Source organism: Colias philodice, chromosome 3 (assembly GCF_061535455.1).
Source record: "Colias philodice isolate Cphi_HAF_F1 chromosome 3, ilColPhil1 Martin Lab GWU primary, whole genome shotgun sequence".
Lineage (NCBI taxonomy): Eukaryota > Metazoa > Arthropoda > Insecta > Lepidoptera > Pieridae > Colias > Colias philodice.
Window position 1 is genome coordinate 2,702,404 of NC_143088.1, and position 15,779 is coordinate 2,718,182.

At 31.9% G+C, this 15,779-nt stretch overlaps 2 protein-coding genes across 2 annotated transcripts in view; both read right to left on the reverse strand.

Annotated features, from left to right (window-relative positions):
* LOC149489436 (arrestin homolog) overlaps positions 1–15,779 on the reverse strand; it is a 78,684-nt gene that overhangs the window by 35,441 nt on the left and 27,464 nt on the right. The window contains exons 2-3 of the mRNA XM_089713531.1: positions 12,923–12,970; positions 6,652–6,816 (exon numbers count right to left, since the gene is read on the reverse strand). Of these exons, the coding sequence (XP_089569657.1) occupies positions 6,652–6,816; positions 12,923–12,954 (197 nt within the window). The 5' untranslated portion in view covers positions 12,955–12,970. The remainder of the gene's footprint in view (positions 1–6,651; positions 6,817–12,922; positions 12,971–15,779) is intronic.
* On the reverse strand, positions 9,444–10,808 carry LOC149489437 (uncharacterized). Its single transcript, XM_089714991.1, has 2 exons — positions 10,781–10,808; positions 9,444–10,418 (listed from the first exon to the last, which is right to left on the reverse strand). Exon 2 carries the CDS (start codon positions 10,413–10,415, stop codon positions 9,444–9,446), a length of 972 nt encoding a protein of 323 aa, XP_089571117.1. The 5' UTR covers positions 10,416–10,418; positions 10,781–10,808.

Here is a 15,779-nt window from a genome sequence, read left to right on the forward strand (position 1 = left end):
CGCTATAATTGCTAGTATAAGAAAATACTGGGAAATATTATCTCAAAAGATTCCTATACACCCACGGTAGTATAAGTAGGCTTATACAACCTACAGGATGTTTATATTTATATTTACCAGAGTAATAACGTCGTATTTTTGTGGGAAGTTGTAAAGGAATACATTAAGTTGTGGTGAAACCTTTGGAAATATATTTACGTTATTATAAGCGCGGCTCAGGTACTTTTGTTGATGTATTTGATATTTTGTCGTATGCTTATAATAACCTAAATTGTTTTTATATGGCAACTTTTCAAATTTATAAAAACCACACACACCTTTAAAAAAAATGTGTGCGTGTACACACGTAAGAAGTGAAACTTCTTTATGACCTTATTTTTCAAAAAATAATTTACTAAATACAACTTTACAGAAATACGTCAATCACGCGTGTAAGGGATAAAAACAAGATGGCGCGTAACGAAAAAATGTTACACAAAATTTTTTTCCAACCCCGATAAAGAAGTTTCACTTCAAAAAATTCATCAAAATAATGTTTTGACGCTAGTAGCTCCTGAAATACATAATATTTTTTAATAAAGCGTTTAATTGCTATTTCTACTACAAAAAGGCTTTATCGACACACAAAATATAATACTGTATGTACACGTATAGTCGGCTAATAAATTTTGGTAGGCCGACAAAGAAAATAATATCAAACAAACAGTTAATCCACTTGGAGACCCGTTTTTCTATTAATAGAAATAGAATAACCAATAATCCATACTACTGCTGGTCCGATTTGAAATATTCTTTGATTGTTAGATAGCCCATTTATTGAGGAAGGCTAAAGGCTATTTATCATCACGTTAAACCAATACGAGCGAAGTAGTGATGCTCGCAGGGCATAGCTGCTAGTTTTAGATAATTTATTAACCTATTGAGCCCTAAGCGGCCCGATCGGTCCAAGACACAATAGATTTTCTATTGTGTCTGTGGTTCCGGGGCCTGAGTTATTACAATTGTTGAACAAGGATCAAGGGCTATTTCTCTTTTAAAATCACCTTTAATAGGTTGTAATACAGCATAAAATAGATTAAAATATAGTATATTGTGTAATTTTTCCGCAAGAGAATCATGTGACCTGGAATAAGTAGGTTTAAATCGCCTTGTTTGACGAATTAATACACATTCGAGTGATTTCTATTCATTTACACCATGTCGGTGAACACCATACATCTGAATGTGACCTATAAGTACCTACTGGTAATTCCTTTGAAGATATTAGTTACTTATTACACAAAAATAAATTTTCAAAGATTTTTTTATAATAAATTGTAATTCAACTGAATATGTATATTGTATATTTATAGGAAAGAGTAGTATAGTAGGAATTTGAGAAATTAGAATTAGAGAAAAGAAGTGAAAGACGCATTCGAATCCCGCCTCGTGATTGTTTTTTGTTTATATTTGAATCTAATGTTTACAAAATTTGAATACTATAACAACTAGTGGCGAGGCTATAGACTGATAATATACCATTTTTTATGCCAAAAAGTTTATGAATGAAGTAGGTGTGAAATAACGACAAACAGAAATTGGAAATTCGATGAATTCGAGGTGGGAAAACATAAACGAATTATAGATAAAATCACTTGCCAGTTAGGGGAAGTGCCGCTTTTAGAAATCAAATGGGACAGGAAAAGGGGTTTGTTATATGCGACGAAAAATAGAACGTACCTATTGATTCGCAGATAAATTGTTTTTCTCAGTTATGCTTTGAATTCTGTGATACACACGTGTGGGTTCAATTTTAAATGTTATTTCTGCGACTAGTATTTTGTTTTGGTTATTTTATTAACTGTTTCATTTCGGCAACAATCGAATTTCACATTTATGACATTACTAGCTTTCCGCCCCGGCTTCGCCCGTGGTACATGTTAACGTTTTCTCTCCATATGAACCATCCTCGGACTTCAAGGAATATTATAAAAAAAGAATCGGTTCAGCTGTTCTCGAGTTATGCGCTTAACTACCAACATACATATTTGGCGATTCATTTTTATTATATAGATTTCCTGTTTAAATAGTAAACGGATATACATTGTTCATTTTCTGTTCTCATCAAACACCGAGAGCTTATGCTTATAGTTCATATGCTTATAATGCATACGCCATTATAATATTTCCCAAAAGACCTTTATTTAAATAAAATACAAAAAGAGCAACACAAAAAATTGTAATTACTATTTACATAAAGTGAAGTAGCATCTCAGATTCATCTACAAAGTGCTTGTAATATTATGACTCAGTTAAAAGTTGGACTCGAATAAATCCACTTAAGAACTGGGAATATTGTAAGGGCCGAAAGTTTGGAGATTTTTATCTGCTTCCATTTATTTAAATGTCCAGGACCAATGGGCTCGTTTAAATGCTTTGTGTATTGGCTTGGGTTCTTCAATGGTACTTGCTTTTATATTTTGGTATAGATTTAAAATTCTGTGAATATTAGGTTCCTATGTTAGGTTAGGTTATTATTCTTTTGTTATTGTTTATATAATTTAATGTTATTAGAGGATTATGTAAAATTTCTTGGAACATTTTTTAAATTCCTTAGTTTTGTTTTTATCGTGGAATCACAGTTATATTATAAAAATAAAAGTAAATATCAAATGAGATTCACCTTTTAAATAATCTTTACTCAAATGTTCTAGAATGTTCTCGCAAAATCCAGAATACTCGGCTTCATTATCTAACAGGAACTGGAGCCTAGTTAAATCACTAGCGGCTATTTTACTAACTACCCTCTGAACTTTAGTAATTCGAATCTCCGCTCTTATAAATTTGTATGAGTTTAATTTAAAATGGTAATACATATCTGAAACCGGGGATATTCTGCATTTTGTGTTTATTGGACGAAAATTGTATTTTTATGTAAAATAAAGTAGAAATAATTTATCTATTCAGCGTAGGTACGCATGTTATCTTTTTTCACACATAGAGATCAAAACTACAAGACGAAAAGACTTCACTTGTAAGTTGCTGCATACGAAATCTGTCAAAAGCCTCTGTTTCTCTTTTTAAATCACGCATTTGAAAATACAGCTATTTTGTTACCGTATATTTTAACAGCTGAAAATTGAAATATAATTTCAACTTATTTAATACTAGAGGTCCGCCCCGGCTTCGCCTGTGGTACATATTTCGCAATAAAAGGTAGCCTATGTCCTTTCTCGGGTATCAAAATATCTCCATACCAAATTTCATGCAAATTGGTTCAGTAGTTTAGGCGTGATTGAGTAACAAACAGACAGACAGAGTTACTTTCGCATTTATAATATTAGTAAGGATTATAACATTTAACCGTAGCTGATACAACCTACATTAAAAGAAAATTCTAAACAGAAAACAAAAACTTTCCCCAGAATGACACGCCTCTATTCATTTAAAGGTCACAGAGGTTCAACCAAAACAATATTCAGTTATCAGCGGACAAACGTATTTCTTCAGGCAATTATATATTTATATTGAAAAAACACACGACAGACCTCGAAACGAATCTCGCAAAATAAATAAACAGAACAGAAATGGGCAGACGCGAATATTCCTTAAATAAATACGGTTCGACCTTTGAAAATATTGCAATTGAAAATACTCCTATTTCGACGCAAACGATTTTTTATACTAGGTGTGCCCCGTGGTTTTACCCGAGGAAAAAACCTTACTTTAATCCCTATTTCAACGCTGTTCGAGTTGATTTTTGAAAAAAGTACACTATGTTTTTTGTGTTCTACTATTTTTATTACAAATTTCCTCCTAATCGGTGCATGATTTAGTCGTGAAAGGTTATCAGACAGACAGATTTACAGTATTAGTTCATGTATTTCTATCTATCATTCTATTATTTCTAAAGCATTATGCTTATGACGGAAGAACCGATTTTTGAACAGCGCAATAAAAATTGCGCTGTTCAAAAATTCCATTCCATTTCTATTTTAACTCGTGAAAAAGCCATGGAAAAGCTCTAACAACTAAACAACCCTGTCACCTTTTTAACTTGGCAATCCACCAGTCATTTAGTTCTAATGAATATTAACGGAATGCAATTTTATGAGCGAACACCAAATACGACGATGTACTCTGAATATATAATTTTTCGATTCTTATTAAGTTAAGTTAAATTGGTCTGAAACAAGATTAGATTGATCGGTTTTCTTGCTTTATGTCGACCAAAACAACTAATTAATTGACAGGCTTTCGAGTTTAGACCCAATTTCTACAACATAACGTTTATTGCAATTTGTTACTGTGGCCCTTTTTCACTACAAAATGTTAATTGACATTGATTTATTAAACATATGTCTCTTTCTATTTAACTGTATTGCTCCGCTCATATTGGTCTTGGCGAGATGATATCACTATCACTACATAGTACAAAACAAAGTCGCTTTCTCTGTCCCTATGTCCCTTTGTATGCTTAAATCTTTAAAACTACGCAACGGATTTTGATGCGGTTTTTTTAATAGATACAGTGATTCAAGAGGAAGGTTTTAGTATATAAATTATTAGGTTTTAGACAAAGTGGGCGAAGCCGCGGGCGGTAAGCTAGTATAGCATAAGCCTTTCTCGATAAATTGACTATGTAACAGTGAAATAATTTTTCAAATCGGACCTGTGATTCCTGCGATTTGTGCGTTCAACAAAAAAACAAACAAACTCTTCAGCTTTATAATATTAGTATAGATTATATTTGAAAGGGAAGAAAGATTGGAAGTTTAAAATGAAAAAAGTTTTATTGTGATTTAATTTTGAAGAATTGGACATAAAAATTGTATAATGGCTGACGTAATTGAACCGTCTTTCATATTGTTGGTGAAGTTATTATTTTTTCAACCATTGATCAATTGCTTACTGAAGCGAGGAACAAAAGGTCATAGTTTCTTTTGTTATTTCAAACGTATTATTTTATTTCAAGTATTTATTGAGTCATTTTTTATAAGTACATTATTTTATTTTGGATGTGAAAAACGATTATCCCCTATTTTAATTAAGTAACTTCTTCTGTGTTATTTTTTGAAAAAGTAATCTATGAGTGAGGTTTGCAACTATCATAAGGCGTGATTTTCATCTAATGTGCCTATATCTTTTAAATCTAAAAACAAACACATTTTAAAAGCTTATTCCAATATAAATAAAATATATCACGAATCTCATTTACAGTAACGCTAAAGGGTCCAAAGTGCAAATAAAGAAGGTACGTGAATGGGCAATATTCTCATAACGAGGTCTCATAATCGTTACCATTTGCTGACTATTCACGCCTTTGTCCCTGATTATCTATAGAGACCTTCTTAAATGTTGAACGGTTTAATAGTAATGTAGTTATAATGGGTACCTTAGAGTATATTATATTACTAGCGGTCCGCCCCGGCTTCGCCCGTGGTACATGTTTACGTTTTCTCTACATAAGAACCATCCTCGTACTTCAAGGAATATAATAAAAAAAGAATCTCGTTCCGTTCAGCCGTTCTCGAGTTATGCGCTTACCAACACATTTTGCTATTCATTTTTATATATAAGACTAGCGGTCCGCCCCGGCTTCGCCCGTAGTACATATGAAAAATAATTTGGAAAATCCAAAAGTGCACGCCTCATAATTTTTTTTTAATAAATATTTATTAATTATTATTTTTGTTTATTTAATAACAATTAAACCACATCGAATAAGACCCTGAAAAATGAAAGGGTTCTATTCCTGAGCATACTCAAGCGTAAGAGAAAAAAAAAGACTCGATTAGTAAAGTATTTCGGTCGCTATCGTGTTAACAAGAAAAAGGATCCGCATATACAGACACACGGACGTCCAAGACAGAACTTTTTTAAACTGTTTTTTAACTAGTTTAAATAACAAAAATGACATCAAAAATATCATGAACGTTAAAAATAGTGTTTTTTCTTAATATGTGTGTGTATGTATTATCTTACAAGTGCAATGTATGATACATAAAGACATTTTAAGTTTGAAAAATCAGATGTTTTGCGCGAAGTGACAGTAGTACCCACCTCAACGCTTCGCTTATGAGGCGTGCAATAGATGTTGGCCGATTCTCAGACTTACCCGATATGCACAGAAAATTTCATGAGAATCGGTCCACCCGTTTCGGAGGAGTATGCAGACTAACATTGTGACACGAGAATTTTATATATAAGATAAGACGATTCATTTTTATATATAAGATTAGCAAGTTAAAGAGCGCATGACACTACTATGTTCATATAAGCAGGTAGAAACTATTTTTTACTGGCTGTGCTCCGCTCCTGTAGGTCTTAGCGAGATGATATTATAGCCTATAGCCTTCCTCGATAAATGGGCTATCTAACACCGAAATAATTTTTCAAATCGGACCCGTAGTTCTCGTATTAGCGCGTTCAAAGAAACAAACTCTTCAGCTTTATAATATTAGTGTAGATTTTAATCAGTAATGGTTTATAAAGTATTAAATGTTGCACTGTTCAATAGTAATGTAGTTATAATGGGCAGAAACTATTTGTTCTTGTTATCAGTGATTGTAAAGTACCAATACGTGTTAGCATAAACCAAGGTTGACAATATAACTATGCATTGTAATTTTGTAAAACATGTTCTTGAAATAAAAATCAATCAAAACCCACCTGAAAGTAAGTGTAATCTGTCCGAACAGCTTTTTATTGGTTAAATTCTCAGCTTCGACATGCAGCACACCCTGTATCTTGTCAATGCTACCATTTTCCACCACCAGGTCGCGGGACGCCAGGTATACAGTTAATTTGTTGTTTGGGGACGATTTCTTGAACACCCTGTAAGAGAAATTGTAAAAATGTAAGATCCTGCATATATTTTTTTGTTTCGAGACAATTTCTTGAACACCCTGTAAGAAACAATTTGAAATTTTTCACACCATGTATTTAGGTATTAGGTATGTAAAAAAAGTAAGTAGTGATAGGAACTGCTGAAAGGAGTGAATTTTTGTATCGCTACTCTATCTCTATATATAAAATTCTCGTTTCACAATGTTAGTTAAAATACTCCGATTTTCATGAAATTTTGTTTGCCTATTGGGTAGATCTGAGATCGGCCAACATCTCAATAATTATATTATACTCCCTAAGTGATAAGTGTACGGCAGAACAATGTTTGCCGGGACATCTAGTTAATACATATAATTTTACAACATTACCATGTCGGTGATTCGAATCCGTAAAGATTTTCCCCTACTAAAAACGTTGAACGTAGCTGAATAATTTTTTTACTTCAAAACAATCTTCAAAAATAGAACATGTTGATAGTAAAACTAACTGACCCGGCAAACGTCGTTGAACCTCCCTAATCACTATGGGGTATAAAAATAGCTTTTATGCTATTTTCAGACCTACCGAATATATTAAAAAGCATATAGAATTCGTTCAAATCGTTCTGGATGAGATGAAAATATAAACATATTATAGACAAAAACATGAGAATCTATACGTATAAATGTGATTATAATATTAATTTTTTTTCTTTTGTTTGAAAACATTAATCTCAGGAACTACTTGAATAATAAAAAACAAAATCACCTTTGGATATTTACGGAGTCGGTGGTCTCCAAGTGGTGAGTGAGACTGAGTGACGGATGGCTAGTTAAAATCAATTTCGATACATATTTATCAAGTACATTTAAGGCTTAGTTAAAGTAAGATAGATACTTAATAGAAAGAAGAAAGAAAGAAAGAAAGAAAGAAAATACATTTAATCACAAATACTTAATTACAATTTTTCACTTATATAACTAAATACAACGTTTTAGCGTTCTAACAGACGAACGGCAAGTTGTGAACGGCAGAGGCTACTTCAGAGTTCAGACGTCGCCACATGTCGACAACTTGTCGATCGTGTGTAAGAACTCTAAGGCTTATTCGTATCTACTTTATTTCTTAACTAGCGACCCGCCCCGGCTTCGCACGGGTGCAATGCTGATACTAAATACACTACAGAAAAATTGTGAACGTTGTATAGGTATAAAAATATAGCGGCCCGCTCCGGCCTCCGGCATCGCACGGGTATAAAATACATAGCCGGGCGGCCGCAAACGCTACGTCCTGCAATTTTTAAATCCGTAATATCTTCGAAAATATTCACTTAAATCATACGGTGTAAAGGGCCATATAGATCTATATTAAATGAACAATGTATCCATGGTATTTAATTGGTTAAGGATTAATGCTGTATTGGTTAAAATCGCTTCGAAAATTAGCCATTATTTGTCGTAATAAGTAAATGACAAAAAAAAGTTATTGTGGGTTATCCATAAGAGATAGACATATACCATCGCGGACTTTTCTGTAGACCTTTTCAATGTGTATAATACTTAGTACATTATTTTGATAAAACTCGTAGGGTTCAGCCTGCGTTTGCAATGTAAGCGGAATAAATGTAATTTTTTACGACATCACATTAGAAACCTCAAAAATAAAAGTACTTCTCCACTACTTAATGGATCTTATTATACATATAAACCTTCCTCTTGAATCACTCTATCTATTAAAAAAAACCGCATCAAAATCCGTTGCGTAGTTTCAAAGATTTAAGCGTACAAAGGGACATAGGGACATAGGGACATAGGGACAGGGAAAGTGACTTTGTTTTATACTATGTAGTGATTTAATCCTGGATTTAATATGATGTATGATATAGGAAGAAAATGAACGTCGGATATGCGAAGTTAAATGTAATTTAGGCTCTGGGTGGAAATTTTGTCTCCCTCGAGGATTCTTATATTAAAGGTTGTTCACCTCAGATATAAATATTCATATTATATACAGACGAGTATTTTAGAGTCGGTTCAATAATACCACATAATAATAACACCATAACAGGTAAATAAATATATATAAAGCTGAAGCATGTGTTTTTTTGTTCGATCGCACCAATCTCAGAAACTACCGGTCCGATTTAAAAAATGTGTTAACAAATAAGTCAACAACTAATATAATTTTTGCAGAATATCTATGTAGATTTATAGGAACATAACCTCATTTTCAGATAGTTGGGTAGGGGAGACCGGGGATGGTTGACTAACTTTTGACTTAAGCTCGTATATCTCTGATGTTTAACTGTATATAACAAAAATAGCAGTTGATACAGATAGAAGAACTATTCAGGTACCTAAAATACTAATCTATAACCTATATATTTATCATTATAATATTTATTTAGTCGATTTTCTAAACCCCTGACGCTTGGTCAACCTACCCCATGTCCGGGGTAAGTTGACTATAGGCATGGGGTAGGTTGACCTAGGCAGTAATTAGTGTAAATAAAGAGGATTAGTATAAAATAAAACATTAAAATGTACTTAATGATAGAAACTTTTTATTTAATTATAAACAAACTTAAATTTGAGATCCATTCTCGGTTAATAAAGAACTTTACTAAAGGTAACTTTTTAAACTATTAAAAAAACTAAAATTAACAATTCTTGAGGGATTAATTTTTGTACTTTCTGTTTCAAGAGCAGAAGAATAGGCTTTTCTTTACTGGGTTTCACGTGTTTCACAAAATGCTTTGCGTATTTTATGAAATTTTCTTCTTTCATCCACCCAGATGGGTTAGCGTCACCTTCTGAACCTATAGGACCCGCCTTAAGAAAATGCTCCTTGAAATGTACTCTTGGAAAAACAATAAACGGGGGAACCATGTTGCCGAGAGCTGAAATTGCTACTGCGATTGTCACTAAAGTGCCTCTTTCAGCCGAAGTCATTTTACCCAAATTTTTAATACCCCGGCGAGCTAGGACTCTATTAGGCACATGGACTGTTGTAAGTCCCGTCTCATCAATATTCCAAATATCACCTGGGCTTAGATTTAATCGTTCGTAAACTGTTTTCAAGTTAACAAAGAACTCACTTACATTTTGTTTGTTGAACGACGTAGCTCTAGACAGGCTTGTAGGTTGAGGTGATCTTATTGATAACGAGGGATAACGTTTTAAGAAATTACCAAGCCAATCTTCGCCAGCCATTAATTTTGTATTCCAAGATTCAGGTACAGTTTTATTTTTCTTTTTTGCGTATTCAAATGCAAACTTGCGTGTCTCATACGGCGTTAATCCATAATAAATGTCAGCAGCCGTCTTCAAATAAGCTACCAGTTTATTTTCTTCGTCATCGCTAAATACCTGCCTATTTTTTATGTACCCCGCCGTGTCCAGGGTCAAATCAGCTTTCCCGAGGTTCGGATAACGTTCTAGCTTTTGTTTAAGTTCAGTCACATAACGATGCAACGTTTTGTATGGAATTTGGTATTTCTTTGATGTGGCGTTGATGCTATTATTATCGAAGATTACTGCGTGGCAAGCTCTTTCTATGATATCTTTTGGTACATCACCCCTTTCAGATTTTCTTTTGTACGTCCTCATTTTCTGTAAAAATACAACTGTAATTTAGTATGTGAGAGAAGACTATAATAGTGTTTACATTGATGATGCACATTAACCATTAGCCCACACAATTCTTTAAATAAATGATAAAATGTTATACTTATTATAAAGGGGTTGGTTGACCAATTAGTCTACCTACCCCGAACAAAATTAGTCAACCAACCCCTGACGCCATTTTGAATTTCACCTGCGTATCATATGCAAACTCTGGCACTAACATGGAAGCAATACTGTGTAATATAGAATAAAATTATCATATTTACATTTGGCATAACAACAGCATTGTTTCTAACAGATCCAAAGACACAATAACAAAAAAAGTACGAACGAAAAAAGTTACTTACCGAGACCAAAAATACAACATGTGATGCCACTCACGAGCGCCACGCGATTGCGGCGGCTCACTTCACACAAGTTAGCGGGTCGTAGGGAGGCATCGTCGCTCGTGATTGGTTGATGAAAAACACGTGATGGTGGCGAGTTATTGTTGTTTAGTCTACCTGCCCCTATAGCCAACCATCCCCGGTCTCCCCTACTTGGGTATAATCATTGGATTTACTACAAAGCAGATCTATTTAAATAATGAACGAATTTCAAATTAATTAAATTTAAAAAGCGCTCATTAGTCTCAAATAACAAGGATATAATAATAGCCTAAATTATGATTTCCCTGCTTTATTTCGGCACGTAATTAATTTGAGCTAGTAACATGAAATAAATGTTTATGGAGTAGGTAAATATATTTTATGATTGATATTCATTGGTATTGCTACTAAAATAAAAAATGAAAATCATAATATGAGTAAGTATACCTAACAACATGGCTTCTTCTAAATGGTTATTTTATTAAAATAATATTCTATCCGTAACCTTTTAGTTAACAAATAAATATAGAGTATAATAATAAAACCATAATAAAAACCATTTCATCCGCTTAACTGTAAGCTCTTCTATTAGAGGTGCTTTCAGTGGTTGATACCTATAAATTTAAACTGATATTTTGAACTAAAATATAATATTGAAATTGTAGAAAGGTGAATAAATACAAATACATACATACAATATGAATTACATTAGGTACATGCATATAATTGCAAATTCAATATAATTTATATTCTTTTAAATTTTGAGAAAATCTTGTTTGCGCATTTTTTACTGTCATGGAAAAATATAACAACGTTATAAATATCAGTCACAAGGATTATTAAAAAGACACAATTCACAAGATTTGATTGATGATTCCCAAATATTTTATGGCTTTGATAACAATTTCAATATTAAACAAGTTGAGTAAAGCTTTTGGGAACTATTTGTAAAGGTATGTTCAGATCAGTTTAGAAATTAGGCCAATGATATTGGAAACTATATATTATGGAAATATAATTTATCACTCATATTATGTGAATATACGATACGAATTAATTACTTAAAAAAAGAGCGTGTGTGCCGAGCACACGTGTCAGAAGTGAAACTTCTTTGGCAAGATTCAAAGATACCAAAATCGTCGCCTTACTCCATGACGCCACGGTATTGCCATGACGCGACCTTGAATTTTACCCTCAACGCGCCTAATGAAGTTTCACTTCGAAAATATAAGGTGATCAAAATTAAAATAAAACAAAAAGTTTGTCGTTAGGTTTCGGCTGCTGTTTAAATTTATTTTGTACGTACTTTTTATACTATTACTAGCTTACCGCCCGCGGCTTCGCCCGCTTTGCCGGCCTAATAAATTATATACTAAAACCTTCCTCTTGAATCACTCTATCTATTAAAAAACCGCATCAAAATCGTGGGTAGTTTTAAAGATTTAAGCATACAAAGGGACATAGGGGCAGAGAAAGCTACTTTGTTTTATACTATGTAGTGATGATAGTGATTAGTTTGTCTTATAGATAATGAATGGGAAATAAGCTAGCTAATAACCAGATTGAAGACAAAATATTATCATCACTAAATAGATACAAAAAAATCTAACTACATACTTAGTTAATTCATCCAGAATTCAAAATTAAGTATTCAAAAGGCAGATTTGTAAGATATACATCGTTTATAAATACATCTCAGATTAGGGAAAGCTTACCTTAACTTTAATGAAAGGCATCCATTTAATTAGACCCACAATCGGGAACTTTACTTGAAGTGAAATTAAATTAACAACGTAGATTAAGAAATAACGTTTGGTTTTACGTGGTATTATTTTATTTTTTAGGTAACTATATTGTGGTAAAAATAAGATTAAAATAAATAAATTAGAATCTCATTGAATCTAGATTTCAGAAAAATTACGGGCACAGATAATATAAAACTAGTACGGTAAAATTCGTTGGGAAAATTCATAAACTACGTTACAATGATGTTTTATCTTTCATCTAAATCTTTAATCCAACAATACAATTTTTTGTACCAGCCTAAATTCATGAAATAATATTGTGATTGTTCTTTTTATTGGTATTTTATTTACAATAATAAACATAAAATTTTCTTACCTCTGAGAATTGAGTCCGTTATCCGACGTCATTTTTACATCAATGATCCTGAAACAAAAGAAATTAACTATAAACTTCGTCTCTTTGTTCTTAAATATTACTAATATTAGCATATTAATATAATTTAGTTGTATTTACCTATATGTCGAACTATTTAATTAAAAAAAGTAGGTAGGTACTCTTCTTTGTAATTTATAAAGTAAAAAATAAATTGTTTGACGTTTAGCGTTGGCGGGATTTCAAATTAAGTTTTTTTTTTAATTTATAACTTAAGTATAAGGCTTAGGTCTTTTGCTGGTAGTTACAAAATTTAATTATACTCATATTAAATTAAAAATATATAAATATACTTGACATCGTAAAATTAATTTAGAATTTTATACTTTCAATTTATAATATTTGTTTTATTGAATAAAATAGTTATTTCACTTGCATATTTGCGGCTAGTTCATTTTTAAACGCAATTAAAATTAGTTGCCATTGCAAAAAAAAAATAGCTTACGTGTTATCATTTGTTTATTACAATTATAATTTTTGATGGTTTCGTTATTTTAGAAAATAAATTTATACTGTTTTAATTTTAATGTAATATTAAAGATGAGTTTGTAAGAATGAATGCTACACTTATTGCTACAATATGACCAAAGATCTCAAAAATACATTTCATCGTGAAATATGCATAAAAAGAAAGAGTCAAGCATAAAGTGTTTTTTAATGATATTGTTGGTAAGTTTTTCAATATATTTTTTTACCCTTTCTTCATTTATTCAAACATTCAATATTTAGGTCATGTTATTTCGATAATGCATCTTCAAAAAGCAGTTCATAATTTTGACCAAAAATTGCCTATTTCAGCGATATTATTTAGCAATTAATTTCGATCGTGACTAATTAATGAATGCTCTGTTGCGTGATAAACCTCGGTAACAATAAAGAGTAAAATATTAACGTGAAAGCCTTCAGAGCTGGCCTTTGTGCGTCCGTCAGAATTCGTTCTTTTACCTACTGACAGCGGTCAGCGTGTGACGTCATTGGAACGATGACGAGGTAAAAAGCAATACAGTTTCTGTGTGAAACTTTACAGAATTCGATTGATTTTACTGCTTTTGATTAAACAGTATACACTATATGAACGAAGCTAACAAAAATTTGATTATTGCTAGCTTGGTTGGTACAGGAGAACCCTGAACCACTATCACAATGAACGCAATACAATTTAAAAAATACCTAAAAAATAAAAATTTATTCAAACTATTACCTACGTACACAAATTCGAAAAATAATAAAGTACATTACATTTATGAAAATGTTTAAAAATATAATCTGAATTCGGAACTAACAACACACTAACAATCATCTAACTAACACATTAAAACTCGAAATAATAAATACGTAACACAAAAAGTCTATGAATGAACTGAAATGGTTGTATTTATCACGAGTTTTGAAACATGCCACTCCGCTAGCTCTCATACAAGTAATGTGTATTGACTAGTGCCCTGGAGGTTTCTCTTTATAAATAATGTTTGACGTTATGATATTACAGTGTGGAATATAGTGTAGGTTTTCGTTTAATATTTTGGGTAATACAAGAAGAAATACTAGTACGACTTTGAAATGTAATGGGCAATATGTGGGCAATATATTCAAGGAAAGTAGTTCTTAAAACGTCGAATAAATGCTAGCAGACAGTATGTCTGTAGATAAGTTATATTTATTTATGTATTTAATAAAACGCGGACCTTTTTTAAAATAAACATTAATTATTAATGTTTTTAATTTTTATCAGTATTGATTTTATTGACGCTCTAATATTTATGGATAAATCAAGTCTGTATTTTACCTGACCATCAACTAATTGGCTCAAAATTTTAGTTCAAGTAATAAAAATCTACATTGTCAATGTTTACCTCCATACAAATTGTGTAATTATTTATATTTAAGTAAACGCACTTAGTCATCGTTTTAGTATATCGTATCTTCAATGAAATCAAAGCTAAAGGATAATTAATAAATCCAAAATCTAATCAATATCTAATCAAAATCGATGCTCAATTTGAATTAGAATAAGCAATTTATATGCGGTAATAGTCTTGCATTATAATAGATTCGGCTGTTGCCTTAACAGCTTTTGAATGAATATATCTCATAACATTACCTACATGTATACTTTTATATCATATAGGTATTTTAAAATGTACTAGGTAATTAAAATGTATATGAAAAACGTTTGATAAAACAAATATTTGGTCCATTCTTTATCGATTTTCGATTAGAAGCACTGTTTTATTAGTTTCCTATTAAATTTAATTCACATTATTTAAATGTGAAATATCGCATGAAGATCTTATACATATATATGTATATGTACTAAATAAACGATTTTTATTTTTTTTTATTTATTTTAATTAAACCTGTTTAAAACCAAATAAAACCATAGTATATCTTAAAGTCTAAATGCGAACTCCTTTTCCAACGCCGAAAATAATTATTTTCCTTTTCCTGCGGTGTTCCCGAACAACTATGACATTGGGGCCTTCAAGAAGAGCTTATTTGTCCATAAAAGGCCGGCAAAGCACCTGTAACACTTCTAGTGTTACAAACTGTGTTTATGGGCGGTGGTGACCACTTAACGTCAGGTGGCCCACCTGCTCCTTTGCTTGGTCTGACATTAAAAAAAAATGTGTGCATTTACTAGTGTACACACGTAAGAAGTGAAACTTCTTTATGACCTTATTTTAAAAAATAATTACTATATGCAACTTTACAGAAATACGTCGAATCACGCGTGGTAGGGATGAAAAGATGGCGCGTAACGGAAAAATGTCACGCGTAACGAAAAAATGTTACAGTAATT

What these genes read in the sequence shown, in the direction of transcription:
- LOC149489437 (XM_089714991.1), bottom strand. Translation starts at nt 10,415, where the DNA reads ATGAGGACGTACAAAAGAAAATCTGAAAGGGGTGATGTACCAAAAGAT.